The sequence below is a fragment of the Gymnoscopelus microlampas genome (genome assembly GCF_963454915.1).
Source record: "Gymnoscopelus microlampas genome assembly, chromosome: 11".
In the NCBI taxonomy this organism is placed as follows: domain Eukaryota; kingdom Metazoa; phylum Chordata; class Actinopteri; order Myctophiformes; family Myctophidae; genus Gymnoscopelus; species Gymnoscopelus microlampas.
Genome location: NC_139948.1, coordinates 37,611,291 through 37,632,293, shown reverse-complemented (window position 1 = coordinate 37,632,293; position 21,003 = coordinate 37,611,291). Strand labels below are relative to the sequence as shown.

Here is a 21,003-nt window from a genome sequence, read left to right as displayed (position 1 = left end):
ATTCAAGTTGCACAAAGATGTGTCTTTTCAACAGACGTCTCTACGCACATGTTAGGGACCAAAAAAAGTGTCACTACAAAGTACTACCAATCAACTCTAAATTGCCTGAAACGTAGGCCTACTCCTAACAGGTTTTCGGGGGGGCGATTTTGGCCTCCACACTTAGTGATTTTTTCGGATTTAAAGGGATATTTCACTTTAAAAAAAACTTTTGGTCATTTTATGGTCTACTCAGGCTTTTGTGAACCCCCCAGACAGTTTTTAAGTTGCTTGATTCAGTATTTAGATATTTGATATTCATTTTGCCAGCCACGCCCCCTTCCTATACAAACCCATTGTAACTTCAAACTCTATTTTTAACCCGTTTAACCATCAAAAACACCCGTCCTTGGTTGTGGTGACTCACCCTGCCCTCCTAATGCATGAGAGGGCCGTGTTTTTTTGATAACTTTTTTCATTTATTTTTAATATTTTTTTTTTGTATTTAATTTTTTCATTTTTCAAAAAAAATAAATAAAAATAAATGAAAAAAGTCATCAAAAAAACACGGCCCTCTCATGCATTAGGAGGGCAGGGTGAGTCACCAGAACCAAGGACGGGTGTTTTTGATGGTTAAACGGGTTAAAAATTGAGTTTGAAGTTACAATGGGTTTGTATAGGAAGGGGGCGTGGCTGATAAAATGAATATCAAATATCTAAATACTGAATCAAGCAACTTAAAAACTGTCTGGGGGGTTCACAAGGGCCTGAGTAGACCATAAAATGACCAAAAGTTTTTTTGAAAGTGAAATATCCCTTTAACTTCGTTTTGGTAGTGACACCATTGTGTCACTACCGAAACGGAAAAAAAATTACGAAGTCCAGAGCTCGATGAATGTTAGGGACCAAAAAAAAAGTCACTACCAATCAACTTTAAATTGCCTGAAACGTACTGTACCCCTAACAGGTTTTTGGGGGAACAATTTTTTTTTAGTTTCGGTAGTGACACCATTGTGTCACTACCGAAACGGAAAAAAAATCACTAAGTCCAGAGCTCGATGAATGTTAGGGACAAAAAAAAAAGTCACTACCAATCAACTTTAAATTGCCTGACACGTACTCCTAACAGGTTTTTTCGGGGAACAATTTTTTTTTCGTTTCGGTAGTGAGTGTGACACCATTGTGTCACTACCGAAACGGAAAAAAAATTACTAAGTCCAGAGCTCGATGAATGTTAGGGACCAAAAAAAAAGTCACTACCAATCAACTTTAAATTGCCAGATTTAAAGTTGAATTTTTATTTCGTTTCGGTAGTGACACCATTGTGTCACTACCGAAACGGGACCAATTTTTTTTTGGCCTCCACACTTAGTGATTTTTTCGGATTTAACTTCGTTTCGGTAGTGACACAATGGTGTCACTACCGAAACGAAAAAAAAATTACTAAGTCCAGAGCTCGATGAATGTTAGGGACCAAAAAAAAAGTCGGTAGCACTTTACAATAATGACCCGTTATAAAGCATTTATAAACGTTTATAAGTAGTTTGTAAACTATTAACAAATCATTAACAACCTGTTTGTTGACATTCGTAAATGATTACTAAAACCTTTATAACTACAGTTACAAATCATTTGTAAAGTATTAGTAAGTAGTGAACTATTCATGAATAAGCCATTTATATACATCTTTAAAAGATTATTATATCATTTGTAACGACCCATTCTAAAGCATTTATAAACGTTTATAAGCAGTTTGTAGACTATTAACAAATCATTAACAACCTGTTTATTGACATTCGTAAATGATTACTAAAACCTTTATAACTACGGTTACAAATCATCTATAAAGGTATTAGTAACTATTCATGAATAAGCCATGTATAATACATCTGTAAATGATTATTAAATCATTTGTAACTGATGTTACATAATATATACAAGCTATTGGTAGCTTGTTCATGTTTAACATATGCTTTGTTAAACATTCCTAAAGTATCTATAAATCCTTAGTACATGTTATTATGTGCCCTATAGTAAAGTGAAGACAGTTCATCATTTACAACTGTCTGTTAATGTGTTTGTTCATGTTTAACATGCTTTGTAAAAGATTCCTAAAATATCTATAAATCCTTTGTCCATGTTATTATGTGCCCTACAGTAAAGTGAAGACAGTTCATCATTTATGACTGTCTGTTAATGTGGACTTTCTCCTTACCTGTTGCAAACTACCTGGCTTTCATGAATGCAGACACCAAACAATTACTAGAATTATCATTCATGTTAAGCAAATGATGCGTAAGACATTCGTAAAGAGTATGTAAACCATTTGTGGTGTTAGGGACCAAAAAAGTCACTACAAAGCACTACCAATCAACTCTAAATTGCCTGAAACGTACTCCTAACAGGTTTTTGGGGGGACGATTTTGGCCTCCACACTTAGTGATTATTTCGGATTTAACTTTCGTTTCGGTGGTGACCAACTTTCGTTTCGGTAGTTTGATTACAAAATGTCAGTTGTGTAAAAAATAATCTGACTATACTAAGTTGTTATTTGTTTGTTTAAGTCAGGCTATACTCTACTCAGAGTCATAAGTTTACAAAATGTACTAAAGTACAGTGAACGTCTGTGCGGTTTGTTTTCATCACTGAAAATAACGTACATGTAAACTGATGTCATGTGCAGTTGGGGTGAAGAAACACAACCATTTCCCTCCTAATAATACCTATTTGATTTGACATCCTGACTTGTTGCTGTAGCTGAGGCTTGAACCTGTTACCTGCGGCTCACTAGTCAGTGACTCTATCCATTCACCTACAGCTCTTTCCTTGGAATCTGCGGTTCTGAAACGCTTTGTTGTCAACCCCCCAAATTGACATGTATTTGGGCAGTGGACCCCAATGTGAAAAGATGTAGTGTCAGGGCCCCCCATGAAAAAGATTTATATTTATGCTGTAACACATTATTTTAAAGTTATTTGTCTTGTTTGTTGTTCAAGTCAAAGCACCAGGAAGGCTGTACTTGTCAGCCATCTGTTGGCTCAATGGGTTGAGACGCAGTATTCATGATCCAGAGGCCATGAGTTCAAATCCCATTGATGTCTTTCCTATGATTCTTTCCTTTGCAGACTGGCTTCCAGAAGATCAACTGAAAACTACCAGGAAGGCTATATTTGTCATCCAACTGTTAGCTCAATGGGTTGAGACGCAGTATACATGATCCAGAGGCCATGAGTTCAAATCCCATTGATGTCTTTCCTATGATTCTTTCCTTTGCAGACTGGCTTCCAGAAGATCAACTGAAAACTACCAGGAAGGCTGTACTTGTCAGCCATCTGTTAGCTCAATGGGTTGAGACGCAGTATTCATGATCCAGAGGCCATGAGTTCAAATCCCATTGATGTCTTTCCTATGATTCTTTCCTTTGCAGACTGGCTTCCAGAAGATCAACTGAAAACTACCAGGAAGGCTGTACTTGTCAGCCATCTGTTAGCTCAATGGGTTGAGACGCAGTATTCAAGATCCAGAGGCCATGAGTTCAAATCCCATTGATGTCTTTCCTATGATTCTTTCCTATGCAGACTGGCTTCCAGAAGATCAACTGAAAACTACCAGGAAGGCTGTACTTGTCAGCCATCTGTTAACTCAATGGGTTGAGACGCAGTATACATGATCCAGAGGCCATGAGTTCAAATCCCACTGGTGTCTTTACTGTGATGCTTCCCTTTGCAGACTAACTTCTAGAAAAACAAGTTAAAACCACCAGAAAACCTGTAACTCTCAGCCAACAGCATAGCTCAACTGGTAGAGCGTCTGTCCAATAACATGACTTGACTTGACTTGAGTGGGTTCGATTCCCACTCGAGTCAAGTGTCCCCGGTAACTTGGGGCAACGGATAAATTGACTGATATCCTTAGTGATGCTTCCCTTTGCAGACTAACTTCTAGAAAAACAAGTTAAAACCACCAGGAAACCTGTAACTCTCAGCCTACAGCATAGCTCAACTGGTAGAGCGTCTGTTCAATAACATGACTTGACTTGACTTGAGTGGGTTCGATTCCCACTTGAGTCAAGTGTCCCCGGTATCATGGGGCAACGGATAAATTGACTGATATCCTTAGTGATGCTCTTGTTCCCCCAAGTTACCGGGGATACATGACTCGGAGTGGGAATCGGACCCACTCAAGTCAAGTCAAGTCATGTTATTGGACAGACGCTCTACCAGTTGAGCTAAGCTGTTGGCTGAGAGTTAAAGGTTTCCTGGTGGTTTTAACTTGTTTTTCTAGAAGTTAGTCTGCAAAGGGAAGCATCACTAAGGATATCAGTCAATTTATCCGTTGCCTCAAGTTACCGGGGACACTTGACTCGAGTGGGAATCGAACCCACTCAAGTCAAGTCATGTTATTGGACAGACGCTCTACCAGTTGAGCAAAGCTGTTGGCTGAGAGTTACAGGTTTCCTGGTGGTTTTAACTTGTTTTTCTAGAAGTTAGTCTGCAAAGGGAAGCATCACTAAGGATATCAGTCAATTTATCCGTTGCCCCAAGTTACCGGGGACACTTGACTCGAGTGGGAATCGAACCCACTCAAGTCAAGTCAAGTCATGTTATTGGACAGACGCTCTACCAGTTGAGCTATGCTGTTGGCTGAGAGTTACAGGTTTTCTGGTGGTTTTAACTTGTTTTTCTAGAAGTTAGTCTGCAAAGGGAAGCATCACAGTAAAGACACCAGTGGGATTTGAACTCATGGCCTCTGGATCATGTATACTGCGTCTCAACCCATTGAGCTAACAGATGCCTGACAAGTACAGCCTTCCTGGTAGTTTTCACTTGATCTTCTGGAAGCCAGTCTTCAAAGGAAAGAATCATAGGAAAGACATCAATGGGATTTGAACTCATGGCCTCTGGATCATGAATACTGCGTCTCAACCCATTGAGCTAACAGATGGCTGACAAGTACAGCCTTCCTGGTAGTTTTCAGTTGATCTTCTGGAAGCCAGTCTGCAAAGGAAAGAATCATAGGAAAGACATCAATGGACATCAATCAGGACCTTCAGTATGCAAGGCCTGAATCTTAACCACTGCTCCACCATGGTATATACTTCCTATGGTCTCTTGCACGCTCTGCAGTGAAAGATCAGATAAAGGTGCAGGAGTCGGGTATTGGTTGGACACCTGTCCTGGTTGGATTTGAACCGGTAACCTTCTGGTTGCAAATCCTGTATCTAAACCACTGCACCACAGAGGTTCTGACTTGTTCTGTTAACGTAGCCTGGCAAAGTTTGTACCCTTTTCCCTATAAATATCCATTGCCATTGACAATGTATTGGGCGCTTAAAGTTAATCAAAAACTACAAATCATTTCAAAGTAAAACATCTCAAGGATGCATGTCCACAGTAAGGGGGAATTGTTGTACTGTGAATGGAGTTTCTAGGTGAAAGTGTTTTTTTGAGGTCCCAAAACCTTCCATCCGCCTCCATTATAAATCTCTGAACTTTTAAAGGAGTACAATTCTAAAACTATGCAACATTTCAAAGATTCCTTTTCAGGCAAACATGTCCACAGTAAGATGAACATTTTAAAGTATGAATGAGGTTACTAGGCGTAAGTATGTAGTTGTAAGCCTGCCTTTAAATGTCCATTCCCGCATCGACAATACATGGGGCGCTTAAAGTTAAATATCTCCCAAACTATAAATGATTTCAAAGAAAAAATCTCAAGCATGCATGTCCACAGTAAGGTGGAATTTCTGAACTGTGAATGGAGTTTCTAGGTGAAAGTGTTTTTTTGAGGTCCCAAAACCTTCCATCCGCCTCCATTATAAATCTCTGAACTTTTAAAGGAGTACAATTCTAAAACTATGCAACATTTCAAAGATTCCTTTTCAGGCAAACATGTCCACAGTAAGATGAACATTTTAAAGTATGAATGATGTTACTAGGCGTAAGTATGTAGTTGTAAGCCTGCCTTTAAATGTCCATTGCCGCATCGACAATACATGGGGCGCTTAAAGTTAAATATCTCCATAACTACAAATGATTTTTAAAAAAAAGTTTCTCAAGCATGCATGTCCACAGTAAGGTGGAATTTTTGAACTGTGAATGGAGTTTTTAGGTGAAAGTGTTTTTTTGAGGTCCCAAAACCTTCCATCCGCCTCCATTCTAAATCTCTGAACTTTTAAAGGAGTAAAATTCTAAAACTATGCAACATTTCAAAGATTCCTTTTCAGGCAAACATGTCCACAGTAAGATGAACATTTTAAAGTATGAATGAGGTTACTAGGCGTAAGTATGTAGTTGTAAGCCTGCCTTTAAATGTCCATTTGCCGCATTGACAATGTATTGGGCGCTTAAAGTTAAATATCTCCAAAACTACAAATGATTTCAAAGAAAAAATCTCAAGCATGCATGTCCACAGTAAGGTGGATTTTTTGAACTGTGAATGGAGTTTCTAGGTGAAAGTGTTTTTTTGAGGTCCCAAAACCTTCCATCCGCCTCCATTATAAATCTCTGAACTTTTAAAGGAGTACAATTCTAAAACTATGCAACATTTCAAAGATTCCTTTTCAGGCAAACATGTCCACAGTAAGATGAACATTTTAAAGTATGAATGATGTTACTAGGCGTAAGTATGTAGTTGTAAGCCTGCCTTTAAATGTCCATTGCCGCATCGACAATACATGGGGCGCTTAAAGTTAAATATCTCCATAACTACAAATGATTTTTAAAAAAAGTTTCTCAAGCATGCATGTCCACAGTAAGGTGGAATTTTTGAACTGTGAATGGAGTTTCTAGGTGAAAGTGTTTTTTAAGGTCCCAAAACCTTCCATCCGCCTCCATTCTAAATCTCTGAACTTTTAAAGGAGTAAAATTCTAAAACTATGCAACATTTCAAAGATTCCTTTTCAGGCAAACATGTCCACAGTAAGATGAACATTTTAAAGTATGAATGAGGTTACTAGGCGTACAGTAAGTATGTAGTTGTAAGCCTGCCTTTAAATGTCCATTTGCCGCATTGACAATGTATTGGGCGCTTAAAGTTAAATATCTCCAAAACTACAAATGATTTCAAAGAAAAAATCTCAAGCATGCATGTCCACAGTAAGGTGGATTTTTTGAACTGTGAATGGAGTTTCTAGGTGAAAGTGTTTTTTTGAGGTCCCAAAACCTTCCATCCGCCTCCATTATAAATCTCTGAACTTTTAAAGGAGTACAATTCTAAAACTATGCAACATTTCAAAGATTCCTTTTCAGGCAAACATGTCCACAGTAAGATGAACATTTTAAAGTATGAATGAGGTTACTAGGCGTAAGTATGTAGTTGTAAGCCTGCCTTTAAATGTCCATTGCCGCATCGACAATACATGGGGCGCTTAAAGTTAAATATCTCCATAACTACAAATGATTTTAAAAAAAGTTTCTCAAGCATGCATGTCCACAGAAAGGTGGAATTTTTGAACTGTGAATGGAGTTTCTAGGTGAAAGTGTTTTTTAAGGTCCCAAAACCTTCCATCCGCCTCCATTCTAAATCTCTGAACTTTTAAAGGAGTACAATTCTAAAACTATGCAACATTTCAAAGATTCCTTTTCAGGCAAACATGTCCACAGTAAGATGAACATTTTAAAGTATGAATGAGGTTACTAGGCGTAAGTATGTAGTTGTAAGCCTGCCTTTAAATGTCCATTCCCACATCGACAATACATGGGGCGCTTAAAGTTAAATATCTCCCAAACTATAAATGATTTCAAAGAAAAAATCTCAAGCATGCATGTCCACAGTAAGGTGGAATTTTTGAACTGTGAATGGAGTTTCTAGGTGTAAGTGTTTTTTTGAGGTCCCAAAACCTTCCATCCGCCTCCATTATAAATCTCTGAACTTTTAAAGGAGTACAATTCTAAAACTATGCAACATTTCAAAGATTCCTTTTCAGGCAAACATGTCCAGTGTAAGATGAACATTTTAAAGTATGAATGATGTTACTAGGCGTAAGTATGTAGTTGTAAGCCTGCCTTTAAATGTCCATTGCCGCATCGACAATACATGGGACGCTTAAAGTTAAATATCTCCATAACTACAAATGATTTAAAAAAAAGTTTCTCAAGCATGCATGTCCACAGTAAGGTGGAATTTATGAACTGTGAATGGAGTTTTTTGGTGAAAGTGTTTTTTTGAGGTCCCAAAACCTTCCATCCGCCTCCATTATAAATCTCTGAACTTTTAAAGGAGTACAATTCTAAAACTATGCAACATTTCAAAGATTCCTTTTCAGGCAAACATGTCCACAGTAAGATGAACATTTTAAAGTATGAATGATGTTACTAGGCGTAAGTATGTAGTTGTAAGCCTGCCTTTAAATGTCCATTCCCACATCGACCATACATGGGGCGCTTAAAGTTAAATATCTCCCAAACTATAAATGATTTCAAAGAAAAAATCTCAAGCATGCATGTCCACAGTAAGGTGGAATTTTTGAACTGTGAATGGAGTTTTTTGGTGAAAGTGTTTTTTTGAGGTCCCAAAACCTTCCATCCGCCTCCATTATAAATCTCTGAACTTTTAAAGGAGTACAATTCTAAAACTATGCAACATTTCAAAGATTCCTTTTCAGGCAAACATGTCCACAGTAAGATGAACATTTTAAAGTATGAATGATGTTACTAGGCGTAAGTATGTAGTTGTAAGCCTGCCTTTAAATGTCCATTCCCACATCGACCATACATGGGGCGCTTAAAGTTAAATATCTCCCAAACTATAAATGATTTCAAAGAAAAAATCTCAAGCATGCATGTCCACAGTAAGGTGGAATTTTTGAACTGTGAATGGAGTTTCTAGGTGTAAGTGTTTTTTTGAGGTCCCAAAACCTTCCATCCGCCTCCATTATAAATCTCTGAACTTTTAAAGGAGTACAATTCTAAAACTATGCAACATTTCAAAGATTCCTTTTCAGGCAAACATGTCCACAGTAAGATGAACATTTTAAAGTATGAATGATGTTACTAGGCGTAAGTATATAGTTGTAAGCCTGCCTTTAAATGTCCATTGCCGCATCGACAATACATGGGGCGCTTAAAGTTAAATATCTCCATAACTACAAATGATTTTAAAAAAAAGTTTCTCAAGCATGCATGTCCACAGTAAGGTGGAATTTTTGAACTGTGAATGGAGTTTTTAGGTGAAAGTGTTTTTTTGAGGTCCCAAAACCTTCCATCCGCCTCCATTCTAAATCTCTGAACTTTTAAAGGAGTAAAATTCTAAAACTATGCAACATTTCAAAGATTCCTTTTCAGGCAAACATGTCCACAGTAAGATGAACATTTTAAAGTATGAATGAGGTTACTAGGCGTAAGTATGTAGTTGTAAGCCTGCCTTTAAATGTCCATTTGCCGCATTGACAATGTATTGGGCGCTTAAAGTTAAATATCTCCAAAACTACAAATGATTTCAAAGAAAAAATCTCAAGCATGCATGTCCACAGTAAGGTGGATTTTTTGAACTGTGAATGGAGTTTCTAGGTGAAAGTGTTTTTTTGAGGTCCCAAAACCTTCCATCCGCCTCCATTATAAATCTCTGAACTTTTAAAGGAGTACAATTCTAAAACTATGCAACATTTCAAAGATTCCTTTTCAGGCAAACATGTCCACAGTAAGATGAACATTTTATAGTATGAATGATGTTACTAGGCGTAAGTATGTAGTTGTAAGCCTGCCTTTAAATGTCCATTGCCGCATCGACAATACATGGGGCGCTTAAAGTTAAATATCTCCATAACTACAAATGATTTTTAAAAAAAGTTTCTCAAGCATGCATGTCCACAGTAAGGTGGAATTTTTGAACTGTGAATGGAGTTTCTAGGTGTAAGTGTTTTTTTGAGGTCCCAAAACCTTCCATCCGCCTCCATTATAAATCTCTGAACTTTTAAAGGAGTACAATTCTAAAACTATGCAACATTTCAAAGATTCCTTTTCAGGCAAACATGTCCACAGTAAGATGAACATTTTAAAGTATGAATGAGGTTACTAGGCGTAAGTATGTAGTTGTAAGCCTGCCTTTAAATGTCCATTTGCCGCATTGACAATGTATTGGGCGCTTAAAGTTAAATATCTCCAAAACTACAAATGATTTCAAAGAAAAAATCTCAAGCATGCATGTCCACAGTAAGGTGGATTTTTTGAACTGTGAATGGAGTTTCTAGGTGAAAGTGTTTTTTTGAGGTCCCAAAACCTTCCATCCGCCTCCATTATAAATCTCTGAACTTTTAAAGGAGTACAATTCTAAAACTATGCAACATTTCAAAGATTCCTTTTCAGGCAAACATGTCCACAGTAAGATGAACATTTTAAAGTATGAATGAGGTTACTAGGCGTAAGTATGTAGTTGTAAGCCTGCCTTTAAATGTCCATTGCCGCATCGACAATACATGGGGCGCTTAAAGTTAAATATCTCCATAACTACAAATGATTTAAAAAAAAAGTTTCTCAAGCATGCATGTCCACAGTAAGGTGGAATTTTTGAACTGTGAATGGAGTTTCTAGGTGTAAGTGTTTTTTTGAGGTCCCAAAACCTTCCATCCGCCTCCATTATAAATCTCTGAACTTTTAAAGGAGTACAATTCTAAAACTATGCAACATTTCAAAGATTCCTTTTCAGGCAAACATGTCCAGAGTAAGATGAACATTTTAAAGTATGAATGATGTTACTAGGCGTAAGTATGTAGTTGTAAGCCTGCCTTTAAATGTCCATTCCCACATCGACAATACATGGGGCGCTTAAAGTTAAATATCTCCCAAACTATAAATGATTTCAAAGAAAAAATCTCAAGCATGCATGTCCACAGTAAGGTGGAATTTTTGAACTGTGAATGGAGTTTCTAGGTGTAAGTGTTTTTTTGAGGTCCCAAAACCTTCCATCCGCCTCCATTATAAATCTCTGAACTTTTAAAGGAGTACAATTCTAAAACTATGCAACATTTCAAAGATTCCTTTTCAGGCAAACATGTCCAGAGTAAGATGAACATTTTAAAGTATGAATGATGTTACTAGGCGTAAGTATGTAGTTGTAAGCCTGCCTTTAAATGTCCATTGCCGCATCGACAATACATGGGGCGCTTAAAGTTAAATATCTCCATAACTACAAATGATTTTTAAAAAAAGTTTCTCAAGCATGCATGTCCACAGTAAGGTGGAATTTTTGAACTGTGAATGGAGTTTTTTGGTGAAAGTGTTTTTTTGAGGTCCCAAAACCTTCCATCCGCCTCCATTCTAAATCTCTGAACTTTTAAAGGAGTACAATTCTAAAACTATGCAACATTTCAAAGATTCCTTTTCAGGCAAACATGTCCACAGTAAGATGAACATTTTAAAGTATGAATGATGTTACTAGGCGTAAGTATGTAGTTGTAAGCCTGCCTTTAAATGTCCATTCCCACATCGACCATACATGGGGCGCTTAAAGTTAAATATCTCCCAAACTATAAATGATTTCAAAGAAAAAATCTCAAGCATGCATGTCCACAGTAAGGTGGAATCTTTGAACTGTGAATGGAGTTTCTAGGTGTAAGTGTTTTTTTGAGGTCCCAAAACCTTCCATCCGCCTCCATTATAAATCTCTGAACTTTTAAAGGAGTACAATTCTAAAACTATGCAACATTTCAAAGATTCCTTTTCAGGCAAACATGTCCACAGTAAGATGAACATTTTAAAGTATGAATGATGTTACTAGGCGTAAGTATATAGTTGTAAGCCTGCCTTTAAATGTCCATTGCCGCATCGACAATACATGGGGCGCTTAAAGTTAAATATCTCCATAACTACAAATGATTTTAAAAAAAAGTTTCTCAAGCATGCATGTCCACAGTAAGGTGGAATTTTTGAACTGTGAATGGAGTTTTTAGGTGAAAGTGTTTTTTTGAGGTCCCAAAACCTTCCATCCGCCTCCATTCTAAATCTCTGAACTTTTAAAGGAGTAAAATTCTAAAACTATGCAACATTTCAAAGATTCCTTTTCAGGCAAACATGTCCACAGTAAGATGAACATTTTAAAGTATGAATGAGGTTACTAGGCGTAAGTATGTAGTTGTAAGCCTGCCTTTAAATGTCCATTTGCCGCATTGACAATGTATTGGGCGCTTAAAGTTAAATATCTCCAAAACTACAAATGATTTCAAAGAAAAAATCTCAAGCATGCATGTCCACAGTAAGGTGGATTTTTTGAACTGTGAATGGAGTTTCTAGGTGAAAGTGTTTTTTTGAGGTCCCAAAACCTTCCATCCGCCTCCATTATAAATCTCTGAACTTTTAAAGGAGTACAATTCTAAAACTATGCAACATTTCAAAGATTCCTTTTCAGGCAAACATGTCCACAGTAAGATGAACATTTTAAAGTATGAATGATGTTACTAGGCGTAAGTATGTAGTTGTAAGCCTGCCTTTAAATGTCCATTGCCGCATCGACAATACATGGGGCGCTTAAAGTTAAATATCTCCATAACTACAAATGATTTTTAAAAAAAGTTTCTCAAGCATGCATGTCCACAGTAAGGTGGAATTTTTGAACTGTGAATGGAGTTTCTAGGTGTAAGTGTTTTTTTGAGGTCCCAAAACCTTCCATCCGCCTCCATTCTAAATCTCTGAACTTTTAAAGGAGTACAATTCTAAAACTATGCAACATTTCAAAGATTCCTTTTCAGGCAAACATGTCCACAGTAAGATGAACATTTTAAAGTATGAATGAGGTTACTAGGCGTAAGTATGTAGTTGTAAGCCTGCCTTTAAATGTCCATTGCCGCATTGACAATGCATGGGGCGCTTAAAGTTAAATATCTCCAAAACTAAAAAATGATTTAAAAAAAAACAAATCTCAAGCATGCATGTCCACAGTAAGGTGGAATTGTTGAACTGTGAATGGAGTTTCTAAGTGAAAGTGGTTTTTTGAGGTCCGAAAATCGTCCATCGACCTCTTTTATAAATCTCTGAACTTTTAAAGGAGTACAATTCTAAAACTATTAAACATTTCAAAGATTCCTTTTCCATGTCCACAGTAAGATGAACATTTTAAAGTATGATTGAGGTTACTAGGCGTAAGTATATATAGTTGTAAGCCTGCCTTTAAATGTCCATTGCCGCATCGACAATGCATTGGGCGCTTAAAGTTGCTGGCCTAGCCTGGGATCGTACCTGGGGCAACCAGGGTCTCTGGTTCCCTGGGCAGGCTTATTAACCACTCAGCTATGGCCACAGTACCTACTGAGCCCTTGGATAGACAGAATTGGATTTTATGTGTGGTAAGTTATCATACAGTATGGGTTGCTTATTATATACATACAAGCTCATAATGCGTCACATTGTAGATCGGCTGTATGTGGTTACTGTACAGTAGGTGTTGTATTAATAATTACATCTGCAAAGTAACAAGTAACTAAAGCTGTCATCTGCTGTAATTGGAGTGGAGTAGAGTAGTAAAGTAAAAGTACCTAAAATTGTACTGTGCATGTGACAGGTGTGATTGGTGATGAGTGAGAGGGGTGGATCCAATCCATGGGAATAGGGGGAATTCCATATGATGATCACCTCATCACATTGTTGGGGACAGGGATCGAACCAGCGATGCATGGATTCACAGGTTGCCTCTCTTCTCATTGAGCTAGAGATAGGGCCTCCCTGACGGTGTCTGTTGATATCTATAGTTTTTTCCGTCCGTTCTGAACCAAGCCTCTGTTTCGCTAACTACTAATCTCCTCGGAATGGAAACTACTGAAAATAGTCGATCTACAAGCTCATAATGCGTTGCTATATAAAAAGGTGTGAGATTGTAGATTGGCTATTTTCACAAGAAAATATGTCATACATAAAAAACAACTACTCTCAAAAGCATTTCATGTTATTGTTTAAAAATTGCACATGTCTGAATTAACAGGGTCCGCTTGAGAGTTGTTATTTTCAAATTAATCATGCATGTCCACAGTAAGGTGGAATTTTTAAATTGTGAATCAAGTTTATGAGCTTGTAGATCTGCTATTTTTGAAAAATCTTGAAAATGTGTGCATATCTTTGAAATATATATTTTTTTTTAAAGCGAACATTTTTAACTCAAATCTTTGCTTCTGGGGGTCCCTGGCACAAAACATTTTCAGATGGGGAGCCAAATGTATTTAGGGGTCCTTGGCATGAAAAAGGTTGAAAACCACTGTTCTAAATGGCAGTGGTTCACAAACTTTTTAGCTCAAGAGTCTTGAGGCTTGGGTCCCGGCTCCCGGGGAGACATCAAATTTCTCTTTTGGGTCTTGAGTCCCAAGACTCGAGACCCAATTTAGACTTATTTAGAGTAGCCAATAATGTTTTACCCCCTTATCGTCATTATGCCAATTAATTCCTCCCCATACACATTTCTGTGTTGTCACTGCTGTTGCATCCTACTGACTAGTGAGGAGCCCCCACCGAGAGGACATAGAGCCCTTCGTCCTACTCCACCCACGCAACACTCCCTGTTAACAGGTGCCGCCCCAGCCCGTAAGAGTACATGCAATGACCAATATCACCCTCCCAGCCCGGCTTCCCTACCCCGAACATGGGCCAATTGTGTTCGCATAGAAGTCAGATGCACTACAGTGGATTCGAAGTAACAACCTCCATGGTGGTGGGCAGGGACTTCACCACTGCTCCACCCGAGCGAACAACAAATCTTTACAGAAAAAAACTTGATCTTGAACCAGAAGTAATCAGAAGTACACAGTTTTTCTTGTTTTCTTTTTTTTGGTCAAATATGTTTTATTAAGAACAGATTTTATTCCCGCCGGGGACGCTGTGGGCGCTGGGGGCGTGTCTTCTCCTCCGCGTCATCAGCGCCCATACCCTTGGTGGGGTTGGCGAAAGGGCCTACTCTGTGTGGAGTTTGCATGTTCTCCCCGTGTCTCCTAGGGTAGTTAATACCCTCACAAAAACATGTAGTAATCCTGGTCACTATACTGCCTCCCCCTGGTCAGCCGGGGCGCCTGATGGAGGGGAAGGGAACTGGTTGGAATAACGTGTTCCTTCCACGCGCTACGTCCAACCAGGGAAACTCTCCCCTGTCAGGTGACAAGAAGGTCAGTTGGCTCTCATGCATTGAAGGAGGCATGAGCTCGGCCCTGGCCTCCCTAGGCTGGTGGGGGGGGTGTAGTGCCCAGGATCACTTAGCAAATTGGCACCGGGTGTAAAAAGGGTTACAAAATCGTGGGATAAAAATTAATAAAAAAAAAAAAAAAAGAACAGATTTTAAAATGTTATATAATATGTACAATGTACATTCTTATTTTTTCCGTACAACAAAATGCAAAGAAAGAAGAACAAATAAGACAAAAGGAAAATAAAACCCTCAATCCCTCCCACCCATACTGTTCAGTGACATTACATAAAATAAAGTAGTAAAATGAAATGTTGCCATGGAAAACAAAAACAACACTTGTGAAAATGATGATAGCCTAGTCGACCACAGTTTTTCTTGTTTAACTGCAGTTGATGAAACACAGAGTGAGTGTCTGTGTCTACCAGGGTATGGGCTTCTCCTGGTAATCTACCAGGTAATCTACCAGGGTATGGTCTTCCCCTGGTAATCTACCAGGGCTTCCCCTGGTAATCTACCAGGTAATCTACCAGGGTATGGTCTTCCCCTGGTAATCCAGGAAGGCTCCGGTCTGCTTGTCAGTCAGGGAATCCATCACACGGAGCATCCCCTCCACACTCTCTGGAGGGTCAATGGGTGCCTGGTGGTCACAAACACACACTTGGTTGCTGTCGGGTTGCTGTCGGGCAGAAACCTCCTATCCCCACATTCTAACTTTTTGTGTTTTTTCGTAGACTTTTTGCCCTACCTTGATCACACTAGAGCGTCACACAAAAACATCAAAAGTAGCAGATCTTGTCGATCTGCTACTTATACTGTTTTTAAAATTGAATCCTGAGTAACAGTTTTGGACTTATATATTACACTGTAGATTCTCTACACTCCCAGTCATCCAGCCAATCATGTTTCCAGCAGCTACAGATCAGCTGTAGACTTGGCACTGAAATAACATCATACTGTCTGGAAGCATTGCTCTATATGTATTGTATTTTTTTTTATTCAGCAATCCTGACCTAGAGGTCAGTGGAATCAGGTTATTTACCGCACTTCCGCCCATCTCGGTGCGCACCCAGCCAGGGTGCAGGCCTGCAAACAGGATCTCATCTTTCCTGAACTCCTCTGAGCAACACACTGTCAGCATGTTCAGCCCCGCCTGGTGGTTACAGGAGAGACCAAGGGAAGGGAAAGGAAAGGTGGGACAGGAAAAATAAAAGGCCAGTCAGGACATTGGAGGTGATGGTTCACCAGTTCCCCTGTCACATGTTCAACTACTTAAAGCCTATATACTTCCTTATACATAGAATAGAAAAAAATCTAAAAGCTCACAAGCTAGTTTACAATTGACTATTTAGGCATTTAGCAGACGGTCTTAATCCAGAGTGATTTACAGTAGGCAAGGAAAGCACATAATACATCAAATGCATAGAAATAGTAATCTAGGATCATAGGTAAACCAAGAACCTAAACAGTAGAATATCCCCAAAAATCTATAATCTGTACATTGAAACTAAGCACACTATTGGATGCCAGGTCTACAAATGACCTGGCACACATAACATGCTATCTAAATTTCATTTTAGCCTTTGCATAAGACTGCAAGGTCATCGAGGCTTACAGCTCACAGCAGTTTCCACAGTGTGTGTTGTATGCATTAGGAAATGAAATGGTCAGTTTGTCTGTCTCCACCTTGCTGATTCTGTAGGACAAAGCAGTGGCGTAGGAATATGTAGCTGCCGCATCTGCCATGGAGGCCATTACTGTGGTGATGTTGATGATGGCCGCCTTGCAGCAAGACATCCCAGGTACTCCACTGGCCCTCGCTGCTGTCTGCAGAAGAGGCAGGAACTCCTAATGACGACCGATAGGGGGAAAGAGAGGCTGAAAATGGGCTGAGAGGCCATGACGAAACTTCTGTCAATGTAAGTCCAACTTCCTTGAAGAATTACTTCTAAACTTCCAGTGGGTTCAAGAATTAACATGTGTTTTTCTTCTATAAGACAGGTTGGAGTTTTACAAACACATTCCTCGAAGTTTATATTCACCAACAAGGTGTGCCTCAATGCAGTGGCTTAACGAGCCAACAGTGGGCCAGACGCGGTTGCTAATCTCCCGCTTTGGGTATAGCTGAAATCAGTATCAAGAGCTGATAGGGCTGGGCGATATGGACAAAATCAAATATCATAATATGTTATGCAAATACCTCAATTAAGATGTTGTGCCGATTGAACAATTTTGAACTAAGTATAAAATAGTAAACCAAGAAAAGACACCACTCACCATATTACGATCTAGTTTTATTATCATATCGATATAATATAGATATATTTCCCAACTCTAATACCAACTAATTGATTTGTATATTATTACTTGTGCATGATATGTTTATGAACACATTTTTGTTAGAAGGCTCGCCTTGGCACGTCATCTGCCCTTACTTTGGTCACATTCATAGTGCCCATAATGTTGGTGTTGAATGCAGCTTGCATGTCCTCTGGGCTGGTGATCATCAAGTTGCCATGGGCAAGGACCCCTGCATTGTTGACCAGCAGATTGAGACCACCTGTCCCCACCAGAGAGCCTACCTGCTGGGCAGACTGCTTTATGCAAGAGAGGTCAGTGACATCTGAGAGACAGTGAGAGAGAACAGAGCAGCAGTCAATACCAGACACTCACCATACTCATCAGAACACTGGGTTTCTTATACCCACTAGTGTAGCGCATGGCTGGTCCCACAGGGGGTTTGACAGAAGGGCTATTGAAAGATTTAATGGGACGATAACAGAGAGAGGAACAGAGCTCTTATACCAAGACGGATGACAGTGATGACGTTAGGGTGCTTCTTTGCCAGGGCTTGCAAGGCCTGTATACACACAGGAGAAATGGTTTTGGTATCGGAAGCACTCTCACAGATTTTTGTATAAGAGCATTGTAGCACAGAGGACAATTCTCACCTCACTTCTGGGTCCAGCTGGATCCCTGCAACAGGCAAATAACTTTTGGATTGGACGAGTGGCCTCCACCATTTGCTTAACCAGCTCCAGGCCTATACCCCGGTTAGCTCCAGTGATAAGCACACTGTATGTTTTAGCAGCCATTTCCCCTGTCTCATTAACCCAGTAGCTGCATGTCAGGCAAAGTCCCTCTCTATGTTGAATGTTTATCTTAGGGGCTAGCTAGGCCACACCCCCCAGTTTTGGGGAGGCTCTTTTTATGTTTGTGCACATACCGGTTACACAGAGACGTAAATTGCACTGCAGGGTGAAATATGAAGCCACTTGGAAATTATGATTAAAACGGATGAGAACACAAGGATGGTATTTTATATCAAAGTGGCCTATTGTCATAGGAGATTAAAGCACAAAAACATTATCGAAATTGCTTTAAGGGACTTGTCGAAATCTACAGAAGGGGGTCCCTGGAGGAAAATAGGGGAGGGTCATGTCTTTCTAATTTTAGTCCAAGGGAGGGTCAGCTAATTTTACTTTGAAGGGTCATGGCATTTTAGATCAGGGCAGATACATTTTCTCCAGGGGTACCCTTCTTTAAAAATCGACCTGTCCCTTACAACTAATAACGTGTTCTTAAAATTTAAAACGATTTAAAAAACATTTTTACAGCACATTTCATAAGCATTGTGCGTTTACTGTTATTGGATAAAATATGCTCCTTTTGTTAGAACTGGTCCCAGATTCAGACATTTGATGTTAGTTCCAGGGTGTCTCATTGTGGGCATGTTCTGAGCTTAACAAACAGCAAAAAATAAGTGAAATGTGAAATTAGGAGAGCTAAACGGATACAAAAAGACAAAATAGAAGACAATCTTGGTAGCAATAATCTTGGCATTAGATGGTTTTAACTCTGACAGGTCATTGGCTCAAGTCACAGTGAGTTACAGATCATATGTTTGTGATTTCTGTGATGAATCTGATCAACTGTTAGCCTTATTACAGTGATGATGAACACACTGTGGTTAACACTTTGAAGCACTGCAAACGTAATAAATTGTCAAACATTGGCCAAATTGTCAAATATTACCTAAGAAAGAGGCAACATTTTCACAACATTTATCTGTGGGGGTCAAGGCCTGAAAAGGTTGAGAGCCATTGGCCTAGATAACAATAGGATCCATCTGCTCACCTGCAGAATAGTGTTGTACCATAACAATGTTGTCACTCAGCCAGCAGAGGGTTCCAAAATGATGGAAACCGTCTACTGTGATTCCTGTTGCCAAGAACATCCACTCAAAGGTCCGAAATAACTACGGGCCAGTTTCCCTGCAGATCATCCTTTTCATAACGTCCTTTGAGAAACAAATGTAAACGTCTGGACCAAAACCAACACAATCTGTTTCAGTTTGCATACAGGGCCTAGAATGTAAAACTCATGCAAAGCTGTTTGTTGATTTTCTCCCCCATCAGCTTTCAACATCATTCAACCCCTCCCAATCCTTTTAACTACTTTGCAGTTGATTCCATTTTGGCTCAAATTGGCCGATTGGATCCTTGACTTCCTCTCCAACAGAATACAGAGGGAGAGTGACAATTGTGACAGTGCATGTCATGTGAGCTCTCTTCATCCACAGGTTCACCCCATGGGTGACAGTGGTTTTCATGTCAAGGACTCCCACATTGATACACATAGGCTGCAGGTCCTCCAGTATCTTGATGGCATGGGACTTGAACCTGCAAACTGTCTATAGCAGAGGCAACCTATGAAGCACACCCCATCATTGCGCCAAGGCACCTTTGGGCCTTCAGCAGGTGTCCTCTAATGCTTTTGTATTTTAGATTTGAAAATTCCAAAGTACTGTAACATTGAACTATATGAGGACAGGGATTTGAACATGGAACCTATGTGCTTAAAATCAGATCATTAGACCACTATACTATACTACCTCTCAGGCACTGTATGGTGTATGTCTCCTAGTCCTCTTGAAGCGTTTTCTTTTGTATTTTAGCCATGAAAATGACAAAGTACTCCAACATTGAACTATAGGAGGACAGGGATTTGAACATGGAATCTCTGTGCAAAGCGTCTGATCACTAGACTATTACAGTCACTCTCAGCAGATGTCTCTTAGTACTGTTGAAGTGTTATTTTGTATGCTAGCCTTCAGTTAGTAAAGTTGCATTATGTATTTCCTGTTCAACCCTGGAACAGGAAATACTCTGAAAAAATGTCAGAATGCACGTATTGTAAGTCGCTTTGGATAAAAGCGTCTGCTAAATGACTGTAATGTAATGTAATGTAATGTATTCCAACAATGAACTATAATAGGAGTTCTGGGACTTGAACATGGACTCTCCGTGCTGAATGGCAAACCACATTAGACCAATACACTATCACTCAGTAATTCTCAACATGTGTCCCGTAGCACTCCAGCATTTAAAGCTTCATTATGTAACATTATGTGTTCAACCCCAGATTTGTCTTTCAGTGCTTTTGCGTTGTTCTTTTGTAGTTTATCTGGCAAAACGTTAAGGTACTCTAGAATTTGGTTCAACTACAGATGTCCTGGGACTTGACGATGGAAACTCTCTGCTGGAAGACTGAGAGCCCTATCTTGTGCGGCACCTTATCGCTTATGCCTAATCTTATTAGGCAGTTTTTTAGTATTTGGGAAAAAAGTGTTAAAATAGACGATCTACATTGACACATTGTGAGCTTGTAGATAGCCTATTTTCACTATTTTAAAATGTTTTTCAAAATACAAACAAATGCCTAAAAAGATTAGGCATAAGGGATAAGGGGCACACTATCATGTGGTCCCCCTGGGGTTCCCGAGCCACAGCGAAAACCACTGCTTTAGAAGAGTTCATGTCCTACGGCGGAACACCAGTACTATTGACCTGTGAAGGCCTGAGAAGATGGGGATTATCCTGATTACAGCCTATTCTTATACAACAGTGACAATGTTTTTTCACCCCTTAA

At 39.2% G+C, this 21,003-nt stretch overlaps 1 protein-coding gene across 2 annotated transcripts; it reads right to left on the bottom strand.

The window, feature by feature from the left end:
* Positions 1–15,492: 15,492 nt before the first annotated feature.
* Positions 15,493–18,183, bottom strand: LOC311055005 (C-signal-like). Of its 2 annotated transcripts, XM_084071067.1 has the most exons (6): positions 18,024–18,183; positions 17,878–17,932; positions 17,508–17,695; positions 16,759–16,920; positions 16,115–16,225; positions 15,493–15,712 (listed from the first exon to the last, which is right to left on the bottom strand). In XM_084071067.1, the coding sequence occupies exons 1-6, from the start codon at positions 18,165–18,167 to the stop codon at positions 15,599–15,601; spliced, it is 774 nt and encodes a 257-aa protein (XP_083927193.1). In that variant the 5' UTR covers positions 18,168–18,183; the 3' UTR covers positions 15,493–15,598. The 2 variants fall into 2 exon arrangements, with proteins under 2 accessions (XP_083927193.1, XP_083927194.1); XM_084071068.1 differs by lacking the exon at positions 17,878–17,932 and having other exon boundaries at positions 17,508–17,666.
* Positions 18,184–21,003: the final 2,820 nt, after the last annotated feature.

What these genes read in the sequence shown, in the direction of transcription:
- LOC311055005 (XM_084071067.1), bottom strand. Translation starts at nt 18,167, where the DNA reads ATGGCTGCTAAAACATACAGTGTGCTTATCACTGGAGCTAACCGGGGT. An exon ending in CATCACTGTCATCCGTCTTG is followed by an intron (nt 17,696 to 17,877) that starts GTATAAGAGCTC and finishes ACTGTCTCTCAG; the next exon opens with ATGTCACTGACCTCTCTTGC. An exon ending in TGTCCTACAGAATCAGCAAG is followed by an intron (nt 16,226 to 16,758) that starts GTGGAGACAGAC and finishes TGTAACCACCAG; the next exon opens with GCGGGGCTGAACATGCTGAC.